This window comes from Acomys russatus, chromosome 3, assembly GCF_903995435.1.
Source record: "Acomys russatus chromosome 3, mAcoRus1.1, whole genome shotgun sequence".
Taxonomy (NCBI): Eukaryota; Metazoa; Chordata; class Mammalia; order Rodentia; family Muridae; genus Acomys; species Acomys russatus.
In genome coordinates this window covers 36,462,897-36,488,737 of record NC_067139.1, presented here as the reverse complement: position 1 = coordinate 36,488,737, position 25,841 = coordinate 36,462,897, and the positions used below count along the sequence as shown (strand labels likewise).

Here is a 25,841-nt window from a genome sequence, read left to right as displayed (position 1 = left end):
CTTGTCCAGAAGACAAAAGGTCATGAAAATAGCACTCTGAGTGCCTTGGTTGCTAGAAATAGTAGATCTAAATAAACCGATAAGACAAACAAGGGTGGAATTAGGAGAAAGCAGGGGTGGGGTGGGGCAGGGCAGGGTGATGCTGTAGGGACTTGGAAGCTGACAAGGTCGGGCCAATTAAAGAATGGCCTATCCTGTTTATGACACAATAGTACATGCATTTTCATGAGAGCTGACTGGAGGAAGCAGGGAGGGGTGCTGGGGGGTGGGGGAGGGTAGAAAAGAGAGCTATGCAGATTTCCCAGTTGTTTTGCTAGAGACTACAGCAGCAGGGTCAGCTGAAACAGGGAGGATGAAGATGACAGTTGGATGGAGGATATGCGTGTGTGTTGAGGTGGGGGGGGGGGGCTAAGACTCTAGAGTCTCACCATGAGGAGCAAGGTAAAAGGAGGGGTTGAGGCTGACCTCGGCTTTTGAAGTCCAGGACGTGTCCTTTGCCTGAGGAGGAGGTCATTGGAGAAACAGGCAAGGGTGATGTTAAGAGAGTGTAGTTGTGGACTTGTTAAAGATAAGGTACCTTTGAAATATCCAGGTGGAGGTGAGCCGTGCCCTGAAGCCTTGCCTACAGCTTTAAATCAGTAAATCTCTTCTTAGGTCTTGAATGCAGATGAGGTCCCAAAGGGACACCCAGAATGAGAAGTCTCAGCACCGAGCCCCAGGAAGCGGTCACATCTAATGGTTTGCGGAGGGCGAGTCACGAGGTTAAAGAGTGGACATGGTAGGGGGCAGGGGAGGGTCTTGAAAAACAAGGAAGGAAGAATATCAAGGAGAGGTTGAGGTTAAGGAAAGGCAATGCCTTTGAGAAGCCCTAGGGGGACAAGGCCATGGACACTGTCATCTCTCTGGAGCTCTCACTAACTCCACCTCCCTGAGTCTCTTCAGTAGTTCTCTAACTATAAGAAAGGGAGCTTAGCCATCTGTACAGAGGAGTAAAGAGCTGCCCAGAGGGGCCAGGCAATGTGCCCAGGTCACGTAACCAGATGAGAGTGTCATTGGGTCAACCCACACATTTGTAACCTCTGCATCTTCCCCAGCGTCCACTTGTCCTTTCCTGGGGCTCAATAGACACCCTTTGCCAGCGTGGAGGGCCCAGACTTGCTAGAGGATGATTACTTGAGTTGAGGAACTATCTTGATGTCTCTTCTGAGTGGCAGTATAGTGTAGTTTAGAAAGCATGGGCAGAAGCCTAGATTTTTATCCATCCATTATTGATCCATGACCCATCTATAACCCATTCATTCATCCATGCATCCATCCATCTAACCATCCATCCATCATCCATCCATCTAACCATTCATCCATCCATCCATCTAACCATCCATCTAACCATCCATCCATTCATCCATCCATGCATCCATCCATCCATCATCCATCCATCTAACCATTCATCCATCCATCCATCCATCCATCATCCATCCATCTAACCATTCATCCATCCATCCATCCATCCATCATCCATTCATCCATCCATCCATCCATCCATCCATCCATCCATCCATCTTCTTACATATCCACCCTCTCAGTACCTCTACCCCAGGCACACTTTCTAGCTGAGTGGCCTGAGGTACATTACTGGCTCCCAGTTTCTATCTCTGAAAAGTCTTGACAGTGATGTTTATCCTAAGCATTTGCATATAACTATGAACGCCCATGTATGGAAAATACCTGGAACCTAATTTGGTGTCCACGAAAGGCAATTTCTCTCCTTTCCCCTTTCTCCCACTCCCTTCTCTTCTTTTATCCCACATTAGACCCCACAATCTATGCACACCTGTGTATACATTTCTGTCCTTCTGTCTCTGCTCATGACTCCCAGAGCCATCATCAATGCGATCTTTGAGCCCAAGGAATTCAGCCTAAATGAGCCTAAGCACCTGTCTGGAATCTGCTCATAGGGCGGCTGGACTGTGTGCTCTGTGAGCCCAAGGCTTAGTCTGAAGTTTGTCCTCAGTGGTTCAGGGGGCTTGGTCCACAGGGACTCCAGAAAGGCGATCCAATGATAAGACCCGTATCTTGGTGTCCTGGGCAAGAACTATACAGCCTCACAGGGCCACACCCCCATTGCTTCCTGTGATGGTATCCTTTCTGTCTCCTCAGACAGTGGCTCCCCCGATTCCTCCTCTGAGGTGCTCTTTGGGTGTTTCTGGAGGAAAGGAAGTCCCCACAGATTCTTGCAGCAGCTTAGGAAGTTATTGGAGCATGTGGTGCAGGACAGCGCCGTTTTCCTGTGGAGACACAAGCACAGGTCAGAGCTGGGGTGGTGTCATGGCTGATCGTGGTTGTCAGCTTGGCATACATGGAAAGAGAGACCCTCAGCTGAGAACCTGCCTGTTAGATCGCCTTATCTGTGGGAAAGTTTCCTTCATTGCTAACTGATGTAAGAGGATCCAGCCCACTATGGGTGGTAACATCTCTAGGAAGGAAGGTGTGGGCAAGCCAGTAACCAGCTGTCCTTTTTGTTGGTTTCTGCTGCAAACTCCACCATGACAGACTGTAACCTATAAACTAAAATGAACCCTTTTCCCCCCTTTTGGTTATGGAGGTTTTTGTTGTTGTTTGTTTTCTCACAACAACAGGAAGCAGGCTAGAGCTAGTGGTCACCGAGACAAGCCCACGGGGCCAGGGATGAGCCTTTCTGCTGTGCTCCACTAAGCCTGGGCCTCGAGAGGGTGAAGTGAGATGGCTTGTGAGATTTTATTCCCTGCCTGGAGCAATTCATGGGCAGCAGCAGGGAAGAGCCATCCACCACCCTACATGGAGGGTCATCTGGAAGCCTTGCCTTCAAATCCCGCCTCTGCTTCTGCTTAAGCTGTGTTGACACAATCAGCTTGGGTCCTCTGAATCTCCTACGGAGCTACTCACAGCTACATTCTCCAATGCTGGTAAGGACCCAAGGTTATAAAATACACCTGAATGAATGCCTCAGACAGCAAGGGGTCCAGGTAATGTATGCTATGCTTGTATTGTTTTTTCAATTCTTGGAGAGGGAGCGCAGTGGCCTGTGGATCCCTGACCCTGTAAGGCTCCGTGAACAAAAACTCAGCTGATTCTCAGCCTCCTTCTGTGTGTGGCACACTCTGGCTGAGTCACTGCGGAAACTCCCAGGTGGCCCTGGCCCTCTCTCCTAGCACACTGTACCTTCATCTGGACTCCAAGGTCACGCCTGTAGCATTTTAGAGGTGCTGGCTCCCACGTGAGCAGTATACATATTTGGCCAAGCTACCAGGGAGGTGTCTGCCCTTGGACAAACATTCTCCAGTGGGTCTGAGAAAGCACGGCTTGCTGAAATTACTCCAGAGAAGCTACTCCAAGCTGAGGCTAACTAGCTTTTGCCCTCTAAGGAGCCTAGCAATTCATTACCTGAGCAGCTTGAGAAACATTACATGTTCACAGTAAAATGTCAGAACACAGAAACAACAAAAAGACAAACAACTCAAATAACTCCCTACTCCAGCAAGTCTCCCTGGCACCACCGTCCAGTTATTAAGCATTTTTGAATAAGATACATGAATCAACCAAACAGATTCTATTTAAAGCACGTATACACGATTTAAAGAAACAATTTAAGTTAGGAAATCGAACTTCATTAGTTCCTGATTGGCTTTAGCAAATACTTCTACTTTGTTCTGCCTACATTTTTTTTTTTTTTATGTAGATGGTATCCTGCTTCATGGCTGTTCTCTGAGGATGACTTTTTATTCCTGCCATGTTACCCTGAGACAGGTCTCTTTGAACTTGATATACAACCTTTTGGATAGGCGGGCAGGCAGGCAAGCTTTGGAGATCTACTTGTCTCCACCCCTCAGTGCTGGGGTTATAAGCACATGTGACCATGCCTGGCTTTTTAACGTGGCTTCTGGGGATTTGAACTCAGGTCCTCAGGCTTGTGCATCAAGTGCTCTTACCCACTGAGCCAACCCTTCAGGCCAAGTTTTCCTTGTTAGCTACATTTATCTATTTTCTTTTCCTAGTTTATGAAAATCCTTTTACATCCCAGTTGTCAAAGTATCTTTGTTCTTCTACAAGTTTATGTGTTGTCCTTGATATTGGAATTGGCTTTTTTGTGTCATATGATGTCCAATATTACTTCCCCACTTTCCTTCCTAAACCCTCCCATTCGCATTTTTAACATGCAAATGATTTTCCCACCTTCCTGTGTGTGGTGCTGGCTGAGCCTCTCTACCAGAACTTTGTTTCTCTTCTGGTGGACACGGAAGTGATTCCAGTGTAATTATCAGGCTTAATTTCAGCAAAGCCTATGAAAATGTCCTTCTTCCTTCTTCATGTCATTTACTTGATTATTTTGACAACTTTTGCCAGAATTTTCCAAAGAATGTGAGTTTGTTGCTCTTCTTTTGATCAAGCCTTTGTCTTTTGCTTCACTAATGTCTACTCTATTGCTGTTGTTGTTTTCTCTACTGTGTATGAGTGCACTGTGTTGGCTTTTAAATGGCTAAATTGAACTTTCAGTTCTTCAATTTCAACTTTGTTTTTTATGTTCTAAGCATTTACATCTGCACTTCCCTTTGAGGTTGCTTTGAGGAACACTGTGTGTTTAGAGGCCACGTTTCCATTGTTAGGTATTCAAATATATTTCTAACAGCTTAAAGTTTTTTTTTTTTCTTCATCCCATGGTCTATTAAGGATGTGTTTGCAAGTTAGTAAAGGTTTCTTTTGTTATTTAATTGTGCCATAGTTAGAGGACTGGGCTATCAACAGGGTTCTAGTATCTAATCAACTCTTTTTGCTTGTTGGTTTGAGACAGGATCTCGATATGTAGCCCTGGCTAGCCTAGATCATGCTATGTAGCCCTGGCTGGGCTTGAACTCACAACGATCCACCTAACCTCTGCCTTTGGGAATAAAGGCATGTGCCCCAACACTCAGTCCTAGTCAGCTCTTATGTGTTTCTCCTTAGTTTGAGAAGAATGTGTTCTGTCTTCATTGGGAAGAAGCATTTATCAGTTCAGTACACTTTTTTATTGTGTTTACAAAGTATTATATTCTTATATTGATATGCATATACCTGATTTCCAAATATTGGTAATATACTATATATTTTATATTATAATGAGTTGTTATTTTTTTCTTTGTATTTCTGTCAACTTTTCATGTTTTTGAAGCTAGGTCATTCAGTACCTATAAATTAAAATGATCTTTCTGAAAAATTAATTTTTTTTTTAGATTAATTCTTTTTTTTTTAATTTAATTTTTTTTTATTAATTTATTCTTGTTACATCTCAGTGTTTATCCCATCCCTTGTATCCTCCCATTCCTCCCCCCCCCCTTTTAGATTAATTCTTAAAGGAGAGATAAACTTATTTTTTAGGATCCCAAGTGTGGGATCGGAATGGTCTTGTGAGAGAACAGGTGATGTTAATCCACTAGAAGACCAACCACCTCATGTGGGAGCTTGATTGTTGCCAGCTGAAAAGATCCCATTACCAGACTCTGGGAGGAGATATATAAATGAGCCCAGGACTGGAGGCAGGGCTTTCGGAGACTTTGGGTAGTTTTGGCTGTTCATCGCTGCACTTCGAGATGCTCCTAGAGAGAACTGCTTGAGGGAAGGCTTCGGAGCTCTGGCTCCTGCTGAGGTTCCAGGTTCTGGTTACTCCAGGTTCCAGCAGAAGAAATCTTGCTGATTATGCCAGGAGAATCACTTCTCGGAACTGATATCCTTACAGTTTTGTGTTATTTAATCCTCTTTTACCATTGTTTTGGTTAGTCAGGTTATAAGTGACATACGCTGGGTTAATGAGTTGTAATAAAATATATTGGTTAAGAAAACTGAGCCTGCCAACTCTCATCAAAATATGAAGGCCATCTTTATCTTTAATAATACCTTTTATTCAAAGTTTATTTTGTATGATATTCATAGAGCCAGCTAGATCTCTTTTTGGTAGTATTAGTGTATGGTATCTAATATGTGTTCTACCTTAGACTGTGAATATTTTTGTTTTGTATCTGTTAAATCTGTTTATTATAAAAATTTGTTTTTAACTGGCTGGGCATGGTGGCGCATGGCTTTAATCACACCACTCGGGAGGCAGAGGCAGGTGGATCCCTGTGAATTCAAGGCCAATCTGGTTTACAAAGTGAGTCCAGGACAGCCAAGGCTAGCACAGAGAGATCCTGTCGAAAAACAAAAAAAAAAAAAAAAAAGTTTAAAAAAAATCAATCTGATAATCCTTCCCCCTCCTCCCTTCTCTTTTCTTCTTTTAAAAACTTCCTTATTATTACTGCTATTATTGGATGTGTATGTGATGCATGGGGTTTGTAAATGCCATGGCATGCCTGCAGTGGCCAGAGGACAGCTCCGTGCAGTCAGTTCGCTCCTGCCACCTCTGCTTGACTTCTGAGGTTCTCACAGCAAGCTCAGTTGAGCCACCCCACACGTACCTTCTTTTGAGACAGTGTCTCACCCTGTAGCCCAGGCAGGCTTCGAAGCCATGCTCCTCTGACTCAGGTCCCCAGTGCTGGGACTGCGGGTGTGTGCTGCCATGCTTGCCTCTTCATATTTTTTAATTGGTCAATTTATTACTTTGGCCAATTAAAAAAAAGTACTGACATTTTCATTTGTTTCTCTCATCTTGCTTTACATTTGTATGTTCGTCCATATTCCCTTGCTTCCTTCTAAATTTCCCTTTTCTTCATTCCCTTACGACTGTATCATATGGATTTCTACCTTCCATTTTAAAGTTAGGCTAGCCAAAGCATTTGACACGCATATGCAGCTGTGAGAAGCCCAGTGGCCTAGGCCACTGTGACAGGATTCCCACAGTGGGCAGACTCCACCCTATGTTTGCAAAGACACTGGAAGGCTTTGTGTTCATCAGCCCCTTATAGCCCTGTAACTCATTTCTGCCTTGATCCCTAACACTTGGAGCAAAAAGATGTTAACTGGGTTCCAGGAGGGAACAGGGAAGGGTGTGTGTCATCACAGCTTGCCACTGCCACTTCTTCATTGTTCCTTCCTGGAGCCACACTGTAACTTTCCCTTGATCTCCCCACTCTTGACCATGTGGCAGGGGGGAAGCTGACTTCTTCCCCTGTGCTTTGGTTTCTTCCTTGGGTTTGTGGCAATTGGTTTCCATGTATAAGAACCAAGACCTAATTGAAACTTAATCCCTTTTTGCTGGCACCCTAGGGTGGGAGCCACTTTTCTAACGGATCTGAAAAGACAGTAGGAGAGGAGGTTGGGCTTGCTGCAGGTCAGGTGGGGAGGAGGTGAGAAGGAAGCTTGCTGACAGTGAGAAGCTGAGAGCTGACAAAGGCTCGCTCCTGATGCCCTTCAGCATTGGCTCTAGCCTCGCTCAAGCTACCCTCGACTTCACAGCTCTGTGAGCCAGTTACTGCCACCCTCCCCCTTCACTGAATTTCTGCTACTGGTACTTACCAGGGTCCAGACTAAAACTATTCCCAGATGCACGTTATTTGAACTTTTAACCCTGGGCGTTAGAACATATTCAGCTACCAGGGATCAGAACCCAGCATCTATGTGATGCTTTCTCATGAGATGCTTCCCTCAGATTCTCTCCAGACCCCAGGCTTCCCTCTGTGATAATAGTAACAGCAACATCCAGGACGTGAGCACCTGGGCCCTCTCCCGTTGTCCTCTGTTGCCTGCAGGTCCCATGGGCAGACAGAGCCACCATCTGCTCTTCTTGTGTCTGTGACCCTACACAAGTTGTTCTAACACACGACCCACTCTTCATGTCTTCTCTTTCCTTTCTTCATTTCCTCATGGTGTTGGGGCTGGAACCCAGGGCCCACACATGCTGGGTAAGAGAGCTATGTTCCCTGCCTTTCGTTCCTTCTTTGATGACAGTTTCTAATCTTGTTTCAAGGCTGTTTAACTCCCTCAAGTTTCTGTACTTATTTCTCTGAGCTGGCCACTACTGGATTGCTTCTCTGTTTCCCAGACGAAGCAGAGGATATTCTGTGGAAGAGTGGGAGGAAGGATTGAAGGAGCCAAGCGGGTCTGGGACACCAAGAGAAGACCCACAGAGTAAACTAACCTGGGCCTATGAGGGTTCACAGAGACTAAACTACCAACCAAAAAGCATGCATGGCTGGACCTAGGCACCTACATACATGTAGCAGATGTGCAGCTTGGTTATCATGTGGGTCCCCTAACAATGGGAGTAGGAGCTGTCTCTGACTTTGTTGCCTTCCACTGGATCCCTTCCCTCCAGCTGGGCTGCCTTGTCTGGTCTCAGTGGGAGAGGATGCGCTTAATCCTGCTGTGAGTTGAGGGTCCAGGGTGGGTTGGTACACATGGGGGGCCTCCCCTTTTCAGAGAAGGGGACAGGGGAATAAGGTGAGGGGAATATGAGGGTGGGGCTGGGAGGAGAGGGAGGAGAGGGCTGCAATCAGGCTGTAAAGTGATTAAATAAATAGATTAATAGAAGAAAAAGGAAATGAAAAAAAAAAAAAAAGAGTATCATAATAGCAGGTGCCAAATTTCTCTTTCCACATTTGAAAAAAAAAAAATCACAATGTGTTTATCTGTGAGTGTATGTGTTGCATTTGCCGTACTTCCAATGTGAACATCAGGGGTCAACTTGTAACAGCTGATGGGCTCCTTCCACAGTGTGGGACCCAAGGATTGAACTCAAGTTGAGCTCAGTGTGATTGACTCCGGCCGTCCTCACCCGTTTGCTGGCTTGCTGTCTACTCTGCCTCTTACAGCTAGCCCCCAAGATCCTCTTGAACAGGAATCCCAGCACACAGTGGTGGGCAAAGGGTGTGCATGTGAGTGCCCATGTGTGCTCTAATGTGCACATACATTTGTGTGTGTGGTGGTGGTGCCATTTTAGCAGATATCTGAGCAATAACTCTGTCCTTGGGTGAAAATGGGAGAATCAGTGCCTGAGTTTGAACCCTGGTACCCACATGGTGGAAGGAGAAACCCAGTTCCCATAGGTTGTCCTTTAACCTCCCATGCATACCATGGTGCACAGTGCACGGTGCACATGCAACACACGCGTGCACACTAAAGATAATGTGATTTTTTGTTTGTTTGTTTGTTTTTGAGACAGGGTTTCTCTGTGTAGCCTTGCCTGCCCTGGACTCACTTTGTAGACCAGGCTGGCCTCGAACTCACAGAGATCCTCCTGCTTCTGCCTCCCAAGTGCTGGGATTAAAGGCCTGCGCTACCACGCCCAGCGACAATGTGGTTTTTAAAACCCCACAGAAAATGGTTGGCAAGAAGCAGCACCACCCGAATCTGTAACTGGTCGCCACGCCCTTTTCCACCTTCACTATTGCAGCAGCACTAGAAAGGCAAGTGTCAAGTTTTCACAGACCACAATACTGAGGCTCCAGGTAGGTGGAGATGCCCCAAGTCCTCTCTTATCAGAGGCCAGTTTGAGCCTGAGCCATGTGCCTCCAAAGCATATTATTTGTTTCCTATGACAAGGTGTTGCTCCCTGGGAGGCCGACTGCATGTATGTGATAGAATGGTGACCGATGCTGAGGTACAGATGGATGAGGACTTCCAGTGAGCAGGAAGCAAGATGGCATGAGCTTTAAGAATGTGCACTCATGTGTGGCTGGGTATGCATGCACGCAAACGTGCAGGCCCAGTGTGCCTGAGAATACATATCTAATGTTGTGCCTGTGAGTGAGAACCAGGTGTGCTGTGTGGAGCAGAAGCCATTTCTTGCTCTGAGGTGGTATTTGTGTTTTGCTTGGTGCATTGGATGGGAATGTAGTGGCAGCACCCCAAATATTTGGGCATATGAGGCAGAGGGAATGGCATGAATCGGGGTTTATGTTCTGAGGATGGGGGAGGAGAAGATGCAGAGGACTCAGGCATCATTCTGTCACAGCAGGATGGTCCTGCTGTGTGTGCTCTACAGGCACGGGGGAGCTCCTGGAGCACAGGGTTCAGGGACTGTCTAACATTCCTGGCAAGTTCCCTGTGTCCCAGACTGGTCCTTCCCCAGGGCTCTACATGGGGACCGTGAGTGTCTCAGAGGATGAGGGAAGTGAGCTTGCCCCTCTGTTGTTGTCTGCATCTTGACTGTTCCCCAAAGGTCCATGTGCTAAAGCCTTGGTGGTCAGCCTGGTGTACTAGTGGATTGCATGTGTCAGGGTGGGGTGGGGTGTGACTTGAAAAGGAGGCGGGCCTAGTGGAGAGAAGTTGCGCTATTGGCTGTGTGATCTCCAAGGGACCATTCAGCCCTGCTGTCCCCCACCTCCAGCCATGATGAGGTGATCCATTTTTGCTTCCCAACCTTTCAATGCCCAACTCAGCCCCGAAGCAGCACAGCCAATGGCCACACACCAAGACTGTTCAACCCAGGAAGAGCCTCCCCTTTGAAGTTGTTACCTCAGCTGTGATGGAATGCTGACTGATACATCCCCTGGTTAGGAAATAGCCCCCACCACTGGGAGGGGGCAGGGAAGGGGGCTTAGGCAGCTGTCACAGGTGTCTTCTCTAAAGGTAAAGTGTGTGACCCTTCACTCATACTGAGCCTGGGCTGAGTGTCTGGCCCGGGATGTCCCAGCAACTTGCTGGGTAGGTACCAGCTCAGGCATCCAGAGATGCAGGTCTAGCCAAGGCCATGGAGCTGTTGAGGACAAGCATGGGAACATCACACGCCTGCTAGACGTAAAGCCTGAGCACTGAGCAGATGGAACCACAGAAAAGCCACGGTTTACTGAGCAATTATGTAAACCAGGCTTGACCTGAGGCATTTTCAAGTACTCAGTCAGTTAATTCCCATGCCAATGCCTGGAGATGGATCTCTGCAGCTTTCTTATAGTGGGGTTACAAAGGTCAGACAAACTGGGAGACTTGCCTAAGGTGATGCAGCCAGCAGGTTGGTCCTGGGTATGTTGTGAGCATGTTGCTTGAAGGAGAAATGAAGGTGTGGGGAGGTGTACTTCCTGTTTACCTCCTCTCGGTCTCTTTGTCACCCACTGGGGTTGGACTGCTAAGCCAGAACCTGTGAGAATCCCCAGCACTTACTTCCCTTTACACCTCCATGTGAGGAAGAACATGAGCTGCTCACACTGTCTTAGATGAGACCTGGAAGCCAGGAAGTGCGGTCACTTTCTTTTCCATGGACTCAAAGACAATTAAGGCAGCAGCCTCTGGGAAGCCCAGCTGCACCCCGCTTCCTGCCACACTTTCTTCAGGATTCATGAAGCAGAACTGGGCCAGGAGCCACGTGGTTCCGTTCTCTCTGGAATGTGGGTCCTATTCAAATCGCCCTAGTTCTAGCCGGTTGTTCGCCCAGACTAGTTGTTCAAACTAATAATCTCTTGGAACTTGATTTTTAAATTAGCTAGCGCAAGAATGGCGAGCGTGCGTGCTGGCTGGCCTGCGTGCATGCGTGTGTGTATGTGTGTGTGTGTGTGTGTGTGTGTGTGTGTGTGTGTGTGTGTGCACGTGCGCGCCTGTAAGTGCATGCATACACACCATGATGGTGCACACCTGTAGAGATCAGAGGACAACTTGCAAGAATCAGGTCTCTGTATGGGGATTAAGCTCAGGCCATCACCCTCGCTGGGACATACCTTTGCTCACTGAGCTAAGCCACCAGGCCCAGGGCTATCTAAGATAAAGGAGATCCTGACCCTCCTCCAAACTCATGCCAGCGGCTGCTTATGAAAAAGGCCTCAGGGTACCTGATGCAATTCTAGGGAGTTTGCTCCCCTTACTCATTGGACCTCACCCTGCTGAGGCAGGCAAAGTGGCACACCCGGTCCATCAACAGTGAAGCTTGGTGAAGCCCGCCATTGGACCCAGCTCTGGGCCTCCATAGTCTGGGCCCATGTCCTGTGTGTCCAGGCTAGTTTCTTTGTTCTGAGACCTAATTCTCTCCATGGCTTCAGCCTTGAAGTTAGGACAGGGATTTTCCTCTGTATGGCTACCTACCTATCAGCTCCCTCAGACACGCTCCCTCCTGCCCCTATTCCTATCACCATCTTTATGAGCCAGGTCTTTCTTCCTGTTTTCTCTTTATCCTCTGCTCTGGTCAGCTGGTCACATGACTTGGAGGAAGTGGTACCTTCAGGTGTAGCTAACAATAGGGAGGCCCATAGAGCCTATCCCTCCCTCTGGCCCGGAACTGTTTCTAGAAACTCGGTTTCTATGAAAAGTCTGAAAGGAATCTGGGCATTCTTTGTTCAAGGCTGTTCATTATGGAGTTGCTTACAGTAGCACACAAGAGGCAACACCAACCAGCGCCTGTAGATGTGACTGATTGCTGATAGTGCCCAGAGAAGCTTAGCAGCTGGCCAGATGTGACCCAGGCCAGACATCGCAATTGTGCTGTCACAGAAATGCCACAGGACAGGTCTAGAGGGGCCCAGACAGCCTGAGGAACTTACCCCAGAGGCTGGAGGTGGGGCGAGTCCTGTGGTGACTGCCTTCAGCATCCAGAGTCACTGGGGTCACAGATGGAAGTGACAAAGTTGCCTGACACTGGAAACTTAGGGTTTTGCTTCATCTGTGAAATCGTGGTCTGTCTGCTTCCTGTGCAGAACGAGAGGAAGACTCTTACCCAGGACACCCAGGCATGTGCTGACAGTCCTTTCCCTACGCCTGTGCCAAGAGGGAGGTGCTGACATGGTAGGCCCACTTCTCAGAAGGAGGCAGTTTTAGAGACAGGAAGTAGTGCCCAGGTCAGCTGGCTGCCCCTTGGGATGGCCAGCTTCATAGGGATTGGGAGTGAGCTGGCAAGCATCAGCTGCCATGGAGGGGGGTGATGGGGGGGGGAGGGAGAGGGAGGGAGGGGATAAGGGGAAGGGAGGAAAGGGAGAGAGAGTTAGAGAGACAGAGAGAGAGAGAGGGAAGGAGGGAGGGAGGGAGGGGGGAGGGAGAGAAACAGGACTGTCGTCATGTGTGGACGTGGACATGGATGGGTGGAGTCATGGCAGTAATAAAAAGTAACGTTCCCTCAAAGCAGGGAAGGGGGGAGGAAGGGAGGCTCAGAAGGTCCTAAAGCTTACAGGGAACTCATTTCACTCCTGTGGTGCTTATACAAAAGTAAACAATCGCTTTGGAGAAGGAAACCCCTGGGTTGTGCAGCCACTTGCTAGTTGTGCATGAACCTGCCAGTGGTATGGTGTTGCTCAAGAGCTGTCACTCAAGCTGGGGTAGGACTTTCAGGGATGCAGCTGTCTGAATTGCACGTGCTCATGTGACCCTCAGCTTACCTCGCTGGCCCTGGTTGGGCTTGTCTCTCTGGCCTGTTTTTGCCCTTTGTATCTGGGATGAACTGAAAGCAATAGGTGGACTTCTGTGCCACCTATCTTGAGTGCTGGCCAATGTGTGCTGACGCCATGTGGGGTCATCCTCCAACAAAGGGCTGTGATGCAGTTTGCTCTATGCCCAGCAGCTTTGGCATGGGCCACATACAGGGCAAGACGACCTGTTGATGGTCATGTGGCAATACTCGCCAGCCACTTTCCAGCACTTGGTACAGTCCCCCAGTCACTTCTTGTTTCCGGGCAGATAGAACATGGTACTCCCAGTCAGGGGATTCTCAGATGTAGATACCCTGCAATGCTGGCTCCCACCACTCTGCTGCCAGCAGCATCTGGTCTGCGTTACATAAATACCAGTATCACCCAAAGCAAAGACCCCTGGGGCTCACTGCTCTTTCTGCGGGGGTGGCGGTGAGACCAGCTCCTTTAGAGGTGAGGAAACTGGGTCTCAGGGAGCGATGTGACCTTCTCGGGTTCACGGCCAGCAGACACCCCTATAGAAAAGGCAGAGGCACCAGGAAGGAAGCCAGGCTACCTGCCCCTGAGGCTGCATATCTCGCCAGCTTTGTGTGCAGCCAATGCCCTTATGTGGCCCTGCTCTGGCACTTGTAGCTAATCATGACAAGAACGAATTTTGTTGCACTTGCCTCTACACGTTAAGTGATTCATTACTATGAGGACCACGATCTTCATGGCCATTGCCAGGGATTCTTGACATATCGCAGCTGGGGCTGTGGGCATAATTTCACTCCCTTGTCAAGCATTTGTGTGCAGTTATTGTTGGAAAGGTCCCCTGTGATTAACCCAAGCTCCCAGTTTTCAGATGAGGGACATGAGGCTCAGGCTCAGGAGCCAACTTGAGTAACTCAGTAGCGCCCCGAGAAATCCAAAGATGCCCCAAACTTTTCAGTGTCTCCTATGGGGAATAAAATCCATTGTGTCCCAGGTGTGTGCACAGCTGTGTCAGGCACTGTGCTAAATCTCATCCTGAACTTTTCAGGGAGGAGTTTTAAAACCTCACATTTTTTTTTTCTCAGATGGGCAAACTGGGGCTCAGAGAGGACCAGCATATACCTAAAGTCACAGAGTGTGTGGCTGGGAATTGGTGTTCATGGCTCTCTCCGACACCAGCAATTGCTAAATTATAGTCTGTGGATTCAATCTTACCTACTGCCTGTTCTAATAAAAAAAGGCTATAAAAATGTAAAGTAGCACTTTGTGACCCATGAAAAAGTTATGCAACTGACATTTTAGTATCCGTAAACGATACTTTAGCGGGACACAGCCACCTTCATACATTTATGCGTTGTTCATGGTTGCCTGTGAGCTATGATGGCAGACTGAGCACAGCTATCTATTATTTAGCCATTGGCATAACCTGAGAATTGCATCGGTAGGGGATAGGCCATCGTGCAGGTGTCACAGTGTGTGCTTGCACACTCTGAGTTGCCTGGGCCTTGCACACACACAGCTGTATGGCATAGACTGTCATTCCTAGGCCAAGAACCTGTGCAGGGTGACACTGCTGAACAGTGCCGGCAATTCCAGCACGGTGCTAAGTATGTGTGCATTTTAACACACTGTGCTACAAAGGCACGGGCAGTAAGAGCTTTTCCTTCTCTGTTATACATTTAGATGTGGAGCCGTCTGTTTCCTGCTGGGGCATCTCCTGTGGGGCCTGGAAGGTGTGCAACCCTTCCCCAACAAGACACACTGGTAGGTCTCTGCCCAGAGCGTCAGGTCCAGGGTTGGAGGGCCCTCTCTGTGCTACCACACTGCACACTGCCCTGGAAGCTGTGTCCCAGAGGGAAAGGGTCTTTTGGCATTTTTCCTTGTTTTCTCAGCTGGGTGAAGTCTTTTTTTTTTTTTTAAAGTGAAAAGGTAGAAATGCAGTGGCCCTTTCCTCCCCTTCTAGGTCCTGAGAGGGCAGTACCTGCTGGCCTGCCCTGGAGAGAAACCAGGGGAGGGGCACAGTCTAGGAAGAAGTGAAGTGAGGGTTCAACTCCCACCTGGCACCGTCCCCAGATGCGCTGTTTGCAGTGAGTGAGCTTTCTGGGGCCACGATGGAGTCCCCCCCACCCCCACCCTCGGCCTTTCTATTCTCCTTCCTTTGACTTCCTGTGAGAACAGGAGGGGCTCTCATAGCCCACACTCTCTGCAGAGAAAGAAGATGAAGCTGCGGCTGTCTGTGGCTGTGGCTGTCTGCTCATGGAGCCCATCTGGGAGGGAGGGAGAAGAGGGTAGGGTCTGAGCCAGCTAGGTGGTCCCAGACACTGCCTTACACTGCCTCTCTTCAGGTACGCCTGATGAAGACTATTTGTGTCGAAAGCCCATAGTGATTCCCTGTGTCCACTCTGCACTCACCTGTCCCTGGTGAAGAAGAAATGGGCCTCAGAAGGAAGGAAGGAAGGGTAGAGAAACAAAGACAGAAAGAATGGATAAAGGAAGATCAGAGACATTTAAAATGCATTTTTGAAAGCATCCTGTTAAATGAAGCCAAGCACAAAATGTCCTGGAAGAGCGACTCTACAGAGACACGGGAAATTCCCTTGAGTTAGAGGCTGCAGGAATGAGTTGTGGGAATTGGGAGGTGACAACAAAAGGAAATAGGGCTCTCTTGGGAGAGTATAAGTGCTCCAAAATTAACTATGATAATAGGCACACATTTCTGTGAAAGTTCTAGAAACCACTGGTGTGTGTACTTTAAGTGGGTGCATTGATAGTATCTGAACTGACTGGGAGAAAATGAAAAAGAAGATGAAATATAGATAGGAAGAGGAAGAGATGGATGGCAAAGTAAAGAAACATGTTTGTTCATGTGCCTGCCGTGAGCCGGGGATGCTAAGGGCCTGCACCTTTAGTCTCGAACACAGTCAGGGTTGTCACTGACCAGTAAGCAGAAGCACCATGACTCACACTTGGTCTATCCAACCTCCAGGCAGTGGGCATCTGGACAGAGAGGGAGACTAGTTCTATACAAAGCAGCCAGCAGGACCCTGGAGTGGGGATGTAGGGCAGGAGAGGGGTAGGGAGGGGCAGGGAGGGGCAGGGAGGGCAGCCACTGGTCCTTTGGTATTTGAGAAGGAGCTGCTAAATACTGAAACCGATGTGCAAAAATGTCTAGGCTGTGTCAGAGGGCCGGATGATGGAAATAAACACACACTGCCTCTTGAACCAGCCAACGAGTTTAGGCTCATGAAGAAAACGTCCCTTTCTAGTAACAGCTCCTCTGGGGGAAGTGTGTCTGTTATAAGTGAAGCTCTGGGGGCTGGAGAGATGGCTCAGAGAGATGGCCCTGACTGCTCTTCCAAAGGTCATGGGTTCAATTCCCAGCAACCACATGGTAGCTCACAACCATCTATAATGAAATCTGTATACATAATAAAAATACACAAATCTTAAAAAAAAAAAAAGTGAAGCTCTGGCATGGTCGTGGATATTAAAGCCTCATCTCCAGAGAATGAACTGGAAACAGTAAACAAAGCACCCTCCCCTCTGTCCCCTCCCCCACATCTTCCTCCCCATCCTACCTCCTCCCAAATGCATACCCCACCCTCAGCATAGCAAGGTGATACTGTAGTGAAAGGTCCATGGATGACACATTCCTGCCTGGGGACACTTTTTATGCTATTGTCACATGCTTTCGCTCTTCCAGGCCCATTTGGTCAGGTGGGAGCATAGGGGAAGACTTCCCACCTGGGCTCTGTGACTCAGAGACGACCCTGGGTGCTACTGGGAGAGCCCCAGGCACCAAGGCTGGGAGGAAAGCTCGCTCTGACTCAAAGTATAAGAAAAGGGAACAAGAGCTCTCTGTGCTTTTCTCTAGGCTCCCAAACTTCCCTCTTTGAGGTTTGGTTTCCGGTGTTTCCAGTGGGGGTAACGGTTAATCGCGTCTCAGCATTCTCAGAGACCTAAGACAAGGAATTCATTTGGACATTCCCCCAGCATGCCTGGCACAGTGCTGGCTGTGGGGGACCCAGCAGTGAACAACATGGGCAGGGCCTGCTCCCCGGGAGCTTATGGTGTGAAGGTGGGGCAACATGTTATAGCCTGGGAATTGCCAACTGTGCACATGGGAGGAGATTAGTACAATTGAAGGTTCCAGGTATTTCGAGCCTTGGCATCTGGATAGACTGACAATCAAGTCACTTTTAGAAAGGGCCTGCCTCTGTGGCATTAGAGGGAAGGAAGGCAGGCTCAGGGGCTAGAGGCAACTCTGGCTCCTTGGTGAGAAGGGGGTTGGAAGATGAAGGAGAATCCTGACTGGGGCTCTGGCACTTGGCCAAGCCAAGGACAGAAACCAAGGCACTCTGCAAGAATGAGGAAGTGTATACTCAGGGATGCTGATAGGCTAGGTGCCTATCTTATCTCCCCAGAGATTATGGAAGCAAATGATTTGAGGGATAAGACCCAAAGGGTCCAGCCTTTCAGCCTGCTCTGCACTACAGATGGGCCAAAGTCTTCTAATCCCTCAACTTCCCTATGCAGTATCTGTAGAAGTGAGGCTGAGGTGTCTGTCCAAAGCAGAGCCAAAGTTATTTGCTGGTGGCCAATGGCCAGGCTTGGAGGACAGACAGGCGTGGATTGGAAACTTAGTTCTACCACTTCTGAAACAGCAGTGGCCTGATGCCAGCCAGTTTGTCTCTGGGCAGCTGCTGGCTTGTGGCCACCCTTTAAGAAGCACTACTTGAGAGCCAGACCTGCTCTGCTCACTGCTATGTGCAAAGAGCACAGGCATCTAACAAGGTTTCGGCCCACACTTGGTAAAAAACTCACTTCTAGTGGTGGATTCAGGGGATGGGGCAGGGGAGGTGTCCCCAACCATGGGGCTGAGGACAGACAGTCAGAGCTTCAAGCTATAGAGAGGTAGGGCCAGCTGGCTTGGATAATCTCTCTCTCCCTAGGTCTTTACCTTATCTGGCTGTGCCCTGCCCCTCTCTATTCAGGATAGTCTGGGCCCAGTCGCCTTTAGGATTCTTGGCCTCTTGGCCCAGTTAAAGGCTTTGGGTGAGTTCTGTTCTTGCCCTCAGACAGAGCAGGAAGCACAAGCTGTCAGTCAGCGAGGAAGCAGGAAGCTGACCTTACATAGCGATGCACAAGGTCACATTGTCCAAGAAGCTCAGAGAGAAAACCAATTACTGGCTGGTCTTAGTCATCTGCAATTCTAAAGAAGTGTGCGTGTGGGTTCCCCTGACCCACCCTTCTCTGCCAAGCACATTTTGCCCACTGTTCCCAGAAGCTGAAGACAGCACAGTTAGCTCTCTAGGATCTGAGCTCTGGCTGTGTGCTGCAGTGCTTTGAGTGAGTTGGGTGAGCACCACTTTCTTAGCTGACCTTGGCTTCCCCAGCTGGTACCGAGGGTGACTCTGAGGACCAGAAAAAAAATGTGGACATTGAGACCCTGCCAGGTGCCCAGTACCCAAAGAATACTTCATAATGGAGCTTCTAGGAATGTCCTACATTGTGCTATTTGGGGAAATTTTGAGCCTTGGTGGCCTGTCTATGAAGAGGAAGCTAGGAGCTAGAGAGCTGTTTAGAGAACGAACTGCTTTTGCAGAAAACCTAGTTTGATTTCCAACACCCATGTCAGATGGCTTACAACTGTCTATAACTTTAGTTCCAGGGGCTCTGATGGCCTCTTTTGGCCTCTGCAGATGGCAAATGAAGGAAGGCCGGTATAACCTAGCCATTTCTGCCACATATGTACTGAGTGAGTGTTTTTAAAGGACTACAGTTAACAGGCTGCTAAGGAGCTCGCAGGTGTGATCTCTATGCAGCAAACACACCGCTGACCAAGCAGCGCCTGTCTTCTGTCTAGCCCATAATCTCATGTCTTTATTTTTTCTACGTAATGAACTCAATCAGCTTTGTGGCCCCGCGAGTGAAAGAGGTGGAATGACAGGATGAGGAGAGCATTTCACCCATCAGGCTGGGACAAGGAGGTCTCCAGATGCAGGGATACACTGGGCTGGCTCGGAGGATGGACTTGAGGGGGGGGGAAGAGAGAGAGAGAGAGGGAGGGAAAGAGAGAGAGGGAGAGAGAGAGAGAGAGAGAGAGAGAGAGAGAGAGAGAGAGAGAGAGAGAGAGAGAGAGATGGAGATGACACTGTAGCAAGAGTTCAGGAACAATAAGGTTTTCTCCAGAGGAGGAGAGGAGAGGGAAGGTATGGCGTCTATGGGAGGACCCTACAGACATAGGAGGGATGAAGGGAGGAAGCCTGGGAATCTAATGAGGCCTTCTGCCCTCACGGCTGCCTACCACAACAGCTTGCAAATTTGCAAATGAGCGAATGAGCAAATGATGGAGTGGGTTCATTCACTGACAGGCACTGTGGGGGCTAAGGCATGGCCCGTGGGAAGAGAGAGACAAGCCACATTAATTGAGCAACTCCTTTGTTAGGTGCTTTCCAAGCCCCTGTTTATGTCTCAAGCAGGAGCTGGTGCTGCACACAGCGAGCTTCCACAGCGTCTGGCAGGACAGTGCCGTGGGTCCCCCCAACAATCTGCAGTGACTCTTCCCCCGTGAGTTTATTTGAAATCTTGTTGTGGTTCTGTTTCTCTTCCTAGCTTGGCCACCTCTCAGAGGTGGAATCTTGATGTCACTGTCATTGTGCCTTCCCCTACCCCCACCCTCATCCCCAATTATAGCACTCTGCTTACCCAGTGTACTGCAGCCTTGTTTGTTTTCAGTAGCCTACAAGATTCTGCTTTTCTGTTTTCCCCACCCATAGATTACTGCAACTCCCTTCTTAGCCATCTACAGGTTCACTCTGCTGGCCCACATCACAAGGGTCCTCATAGCTTCCTGTCCACAGCCCAGATCTGCTAACCACAGCCTCCTTCCCAAAGCTCAGATATATGAAGGCCATTTGGCCCTAGCCCTTGTGTCTCTGTCTTTCACATAAGGTTCACACTTTTGGCTGTACCTTCCGGCCTCTGCCATTTTCACTCCCTACTAACTTGAACGCTCCTCAAGGAAGAACTGATTTGCACATGGCTTTTGAGTGCTCCCCCAAGGGTGTAACTGACCACTTGTAACCCCTAAGTAGCAGAGTTGTGTCTTATAATTAGGCCACCTCAATGGAAAGGTAATTTGGTTAGAAAGAAGGGCCTCTGGGCTTGAGAGTGAATAGCATTGGTCCAGATACCAGCTCAGTGTACTTTGATAAGATTTTTTTGTTTGTTTTTGTTTTTTGGTTTCTCTGTGTAGCCTTGGCTGTCTTGGGCTCTCTTTGTAGACCAGGCTGGCCTCGAACTCACAGCAAAGATCTGTTACCTTTAATGTGGCCTTTTAAAAATGAAGGTAAATGTTCTACGTAAGAGAGCCCCTGGGAGGACAAGAAATGATTTCTGTAAAATGCTCATGGAATCATCTCAGCACTGCCCACACAGAGGGTAGATGTTTCCCAGCCCACACAGATGGTTACCTGTCTGGGGTTCCCTGCGGGTGTGTGATTTCTGTCCCACTCCACACCTGGAGCTTCAGGGGCTTCTCCTGCCACCTGCCTTCTCGGCTTTGGCTCCTGGACAGCAGAGAACTGCTCAACTTCAGGGACATTTTGTGGGAGTCATGTCTGGCAAGCTTGCAGTGGAAGAGCTGTTGGTATGCCTTGCGGAAGTCTCTGTTGAGGGCTGCATACAGGATGGGGTTCAGGGCTGAATTAGCGTAGCCCAACCACAGAACAATGCCTTCGACCACCTCATTGATGGCGTCGTCCCCTCTCAGCCCACGATAAACAAATGTAGTGAAGTAGGGAAACCAGCAGATGATGAAAGCTCCCATGACCGCAGCTAGTGTCACTGTGGCTTTGTGCTCTCGGATGGTGGCTACCTTCCATGAGCTGATGTGATTGATCCTTTTGGCTTGTTCCCTGGCAATCCTAAAGATTCTGTAGTAGGTGACACACATGATGAGAAGGGGAAGATAGAAGGTCACCAGCCCATCCACCAGCCCGTATACCTCGTTGACTTGCACTTTGCACTTGGAGGTGTCATTGCCCCCTTTGGTCTCATTTCTGCTGTTCCACCCCAGGTGAATGGACAGGAAGGATAAGGTGATGGAAATGACCCAAATGAAGACCAAAGAAATGGCAACACGAACTGGGGTGACCAGCACAGGGTACCGCAGTGGGTCCGTGACAGCACAGTAGCGGTCCAGGCTGATCATGAAGAGGTTGAGGATAGAAGCTGTGCAGAGCATCACATCCAAGCTGGTGTAGATGTTGCAGAAGACCTGGCCAAAGCTCCACTTAAAAGACAGCTGGTAAATGGCAGAGAAGGGCAGCACCAGGAGGCCAAGGAGCAAGTCAGTGGCTGCCAAGGACACAATAAAGCAATTGGTCAGACTGCGAAGCCTACGGTTCAAGCTGACAGCCAGGCAGACGACCACATTGCCGGCAACGGTGATGAGGATGAGGGTGGTGAGGATCACACTGATGGTGACTTTCAGTACAGTAGAATCAAAGCAACAGGAGTGAATCGTGCCATTGGGCTCCATTCTGGGGCCCTGTAGCTTCTACACTCACCCCTTGGCCTTGGCTATTGCTCTTCCAGCTCCAACCACTGGGCTTCTGTGTCCCAACCAAGCCAAAGGAAAGCGGGGGAGGGTCTAGGGAATGGCCCAATGCTGTTCTAGGAATAGATCAAGCTGTTCTTGTAAAGTGCAATACTTGAGTAAGAGTGAAGTGAGACAGGGCCTTAAAAGCTCACACTCCAGTCCTCAGCTGGTCTTCCAAGCCAGACTCCTCCCAGGTCTGTAGTATGTATCTACCTTCTGGGTTTCTCATGGAGATCGAGGCACTGGTGGATGCAGCTTGAGGTGGCTTTGGTTTTGTATACAAGGGATCATACACACAGGGTATCACGTCCTTCTCCATGGCTGGTGCCTGCTCCCATTGATGGCTTAAGGTTGAGGACTATTGGCTGGCCTCTCTGGGGTCACAGAAGCTGAAAATTCAAACATTGAGTGTTTATTAATTGTGAATTAGACCAACAGAATGGCCTGTTCAAAGGTCTTTCTAGACTTCCATCATCTTATGAGAAACCAAGAGGCATGGGGACTCTTCTAGGGATCCTTCCTTAGGAAAGACCAAGATGGTTAGGGCACACGATGGATGGCAAAGAGTACCAGGATGTAGGATTATATTATCCTGAGGGAAAAGGTGTATGGAAGAGTGGATCTAGGACAAGACTGCTTTCATTTGCTCCCTTCTGGTTGCTGGTGCCTGACCCCACTGGTAGGCATTTGTCATCTGCTGATTAAATGCTGCATTTAATGAGTGGATAAAGAAATGCATTAAATTTACTCCTACTAAGTGTAGAGAACACTGTAAACCGAGGGCTGACAACTTTTTCAGAGAAAGAACCAGGCAGCCTATATATTCTTTTCTTTTCAGCCTGGATGGGTGTCTGCTGAACTGACAACTCTGCCACTGTAGCATACAAGCAGCCACCTAGAACCATGTGCAGAAGAATGCATGGACTGTGCTCCAGCCAAGCTTTGTAATGGGCATGGAACCGTACATTTCATATTGCTTACCTCTGCCACGAAATCATCTTGACTCCTCCCCCCGCCAATAACCCACCCAATGATTTCAGAGCATTCCCATCTCCCGTATAAAAAGCAGGCAGAGGGCTAGGCTTAGTTTGCATTTTGTTACCTGCTGTGTCCATGATCTGTCAACCCCACCCTTGTTCAGTGTCCCCCAACCATGTCTAAGTCTCACTGGTTTGCATTTAGCAGCGTAAACAGTTCTACTTCCAAGACAGCTGGGTACATAGCTCACTCAGTTCTCATGACTGTATAAACAGCCCGTGATGTTGCTGGAAGTGCTTTCTCTACCATTCTATCACCTTCTCAGGCATTTCAGCAATTCTCCCTCCCTCCAGCCCCCCCCCTTTATTTTTATCCCTCCCTCCCTCCCCCTTCTTTTCCTCTTACAAATACCACTCAATCACTAGCTGTACATACAATACCTGGGCCAGAGCACCTCCACAAGTCCCTTCCAGTGGTGACAGCTTATGTTTCTAGTTGGTGAGGAACGAGGTCAGTCCTTCTTTCATGGCTAGCCCCTTTTCCTCAAGCCCCTCCTGGTTTTTCTGAGAGCAGCCAGCAGGCTCTCCCGAGGACTGAGACTGTGCAAATCTAAATGACAGCGGAACCCTCTCAGAAGCAAGCGGCCTACCCAGGGACATCAATCCTGCCTCTCTTGTGCTCTTGCTGGGAGCTGCTCTGCAATCTGAATACAGATGCACTTCTGATTATAATGACCGTGCTGGAGCAGGGACCAGGGTTGCTGGCACCCTCTGCCGCTTATCCCTGTGAGCTGAGCCCTTTGGCATTATTTCTGGAGGAGTTCCTCATTACACGAAGAGTCCGAGCAGCTCGGGTCTTACCACCACACTTAATTAACTTTGGAGGGGTAGCAATAAGGACAGACTTTTTTTTCTGAGACACCCCCCCCCCTTATTTCTGATAATAATTTTCTCCACATTTCCTTGACAGCTGGCTGTAGGCATTTTGGCATCAGGCTGGTATTCAAGTTAATGTTTGGGAGAGTCTTCAGATCTGAATGAAACAGCGCTCAGTATAATTAGGAAACTCCTCCCTCCTTCCCTCCAACAATTATTTCTCTGGGTGTGCTGGAGACCTCTGGGTGCCAGGGATGCAAAGATGACACACTATGATTTTTCGTCTCTGCAAGTCTTCCCAGGACCCACTTCATAGTCTTTCTGTTTGGCACCAGGTTTCCCAGAGTTTTCTGTGAGCATTCTGAAGGCAGGGGGAGTCTGTGCAGTGCTAATTCCATCCCTCCTCATGCCCACAAGAAGACTCATCACCCTAAAGGACCAGATCACCTACTTGTGGGCAAAGTTCCAGCAGGTCCTTTCACCCATAAGAACCCTCATTATCGTCACAGTGGCTAAGGGAAAAGGCACTCCACCAGCAAGGTGACCTGGGGCTTAGAGGGTTGTGGCTGAAGTGGTGCCAGCCTTCCCAGCATGCTCTCTGTCCTCCTAGGGCTGTCGGGAAATACCAACATGGAGGTCTACCTTGAGCTGGGACTTAGGACTCAGCTTCATGCAGAAGTCCCAGGCAAGGGCCAGGGACACAAATGAAAATGGCACAGCAGCTCCCAGGTCTCCAGGAACACAGCGCAGGCAAGGCATGGGCAGTAAGGGGGCCAAGGACAGTAAGCAGACTCAGAGGAGCCAGCCCTGAGGCGAAGGCAGCTCTGAGTGAGTGAGCGAGCAAGTGAGCGAGCGAGTGAGCGAGTGAGTGTGTGTGTGTGTGCGTGTATTCAAGAGAGTGCATATCTGAGACTGTAAGTGCATGTGAATGTGTATGTGTGAGAGTGTGTGTGTAGCAGAGTGATAGTATGCATGTGAGAGTTTGCAGGTGTGAGAAAGCGTACATATGTGAGTGAGAGTGTGAGTATTGCATGTGTGTGTTGAGCATATATGTGAATTGCTGTGTGAGTCGGTGTGTATGAGGGTATGAGTAAGCATGTAAATGTGTGTATACATGTGTTTATGTGTGTGTGTTTTATATATGCATGTAGAGCACATGCTTTGTGAAAGGCAGCATTTTCTTGAGTCTAGAAACACCCCTTATCCTTATCATCAATCATCATCATAACAATTATTTACTCATTTGTTTTCAGACAAGACTCTCCCTCTGTGGTCCAGGATGTCTCTGAATTGATGGCTCAAGCATCCTCCAGCTCCAGCAGCTTAGTGGCTGGGATCACTGCTAGTGAGAGTCACGTTAACCGCCTGCAGTCTACCGACCCAGCAGTTGTGCTGGGGTTTCCCTAACACCGCATGGGTTAGCGGAGTCTAGAAAGAACACACAAGTGCATGCAAGTGAGGGAGTCATCAAGACTAGCCCAGAGCACATGGGCTGATGTGAGGAAGCTTCCAAGTCACAGAGAAGGGTACCACATTAGGGGTGGAAGACTTTTGAGGACTTTCCCAGATTTCTCATCTTGCATATCATCCCCTCAAAACCCCAGTAGCCACATGATTTGTCACATGGAAAAGGGAAGGGGCTGGGCAATGCCGGGCAGAAGGCACAGTGTGCTGGAAAGGAAGTAAGTGACCAGGTCACATTAAGGGGGAAGGAGGCAGAGTAGGAATGCGTTCTAGGAAGAGAGTGCTTTATAGGAAGCCCACCACCTCTGTGGCTCTCTGGCTCTCCTTCCTTCCCTGAGGTTCAGGCAGATGGTCATGTCTGTGTTTCCAGCACTCTCCCAGAGGCTCCCTCCTCTTAGAAATGACACTGCCTGCCTTGCGTGCAGGGCCCAGTGCCTGCCAACCTTCCCAGTGGATTGTCAGGAGGAAACTGCAACTGCAAATAGGGCCTCAGACATTCAGACTCACTTCTGAAGGCAACAGGGTGCCACTGACAGTGAACAAGTTTAAGCCCATCGGGGAACAGATAACAGACACAACACAACAGCTATCCCTAAGCAGTCAGCGGCAGTGGCCCTGGGGCCCTCAGGAAGTAGCTTAACTGAGAGTGTCTGCTTCATGATTGTCCTGGGGCAGGGCACT

The 25,841-nt window shown here is 48.9% G+C and overlaps 1 protein-coding gene across 4 annotated transcripts in view; it reads right to left on the bottom strand.

Moving 5' to 3' along the window:
- Positions 1-1,809: 1,809 nt before the first annotated feature.
- Hrh2 (histamine receptor H2) overlaps positions 1,810-25,841 on the bottom strand; it is a 35,977-nt gene continuing 11,945 nt past the window's right edge. The window contains exons 1-3 of one of the 4 annotated variants that reach the window (XR_007833440.1): positions 20,714-22,242; positions 12,408-12,552; positions 2,142-2,285 (exon numbers count right to left, since the gene is read on the bottom strand). Coding sequence is in view for 2 of the 4 variants with exons in the window: in XM_051171476.1 (XP_051027433.1) it covers positions 2,093-2,285; positions 20,714-21,783 (1,263 nt within the window). In the remaining 2 variants the exon portion in view is untranslated. Of the gene's footprint in view, positions 2,286-12,407; positions 12,553-20,709; positions 22,243-25,841 lie in introns of those variants that run through there. The other 3 variants (XM_051171476.1, XR_007833442.1, XM_051171487.1) reach the window with 3 other exon arrangements.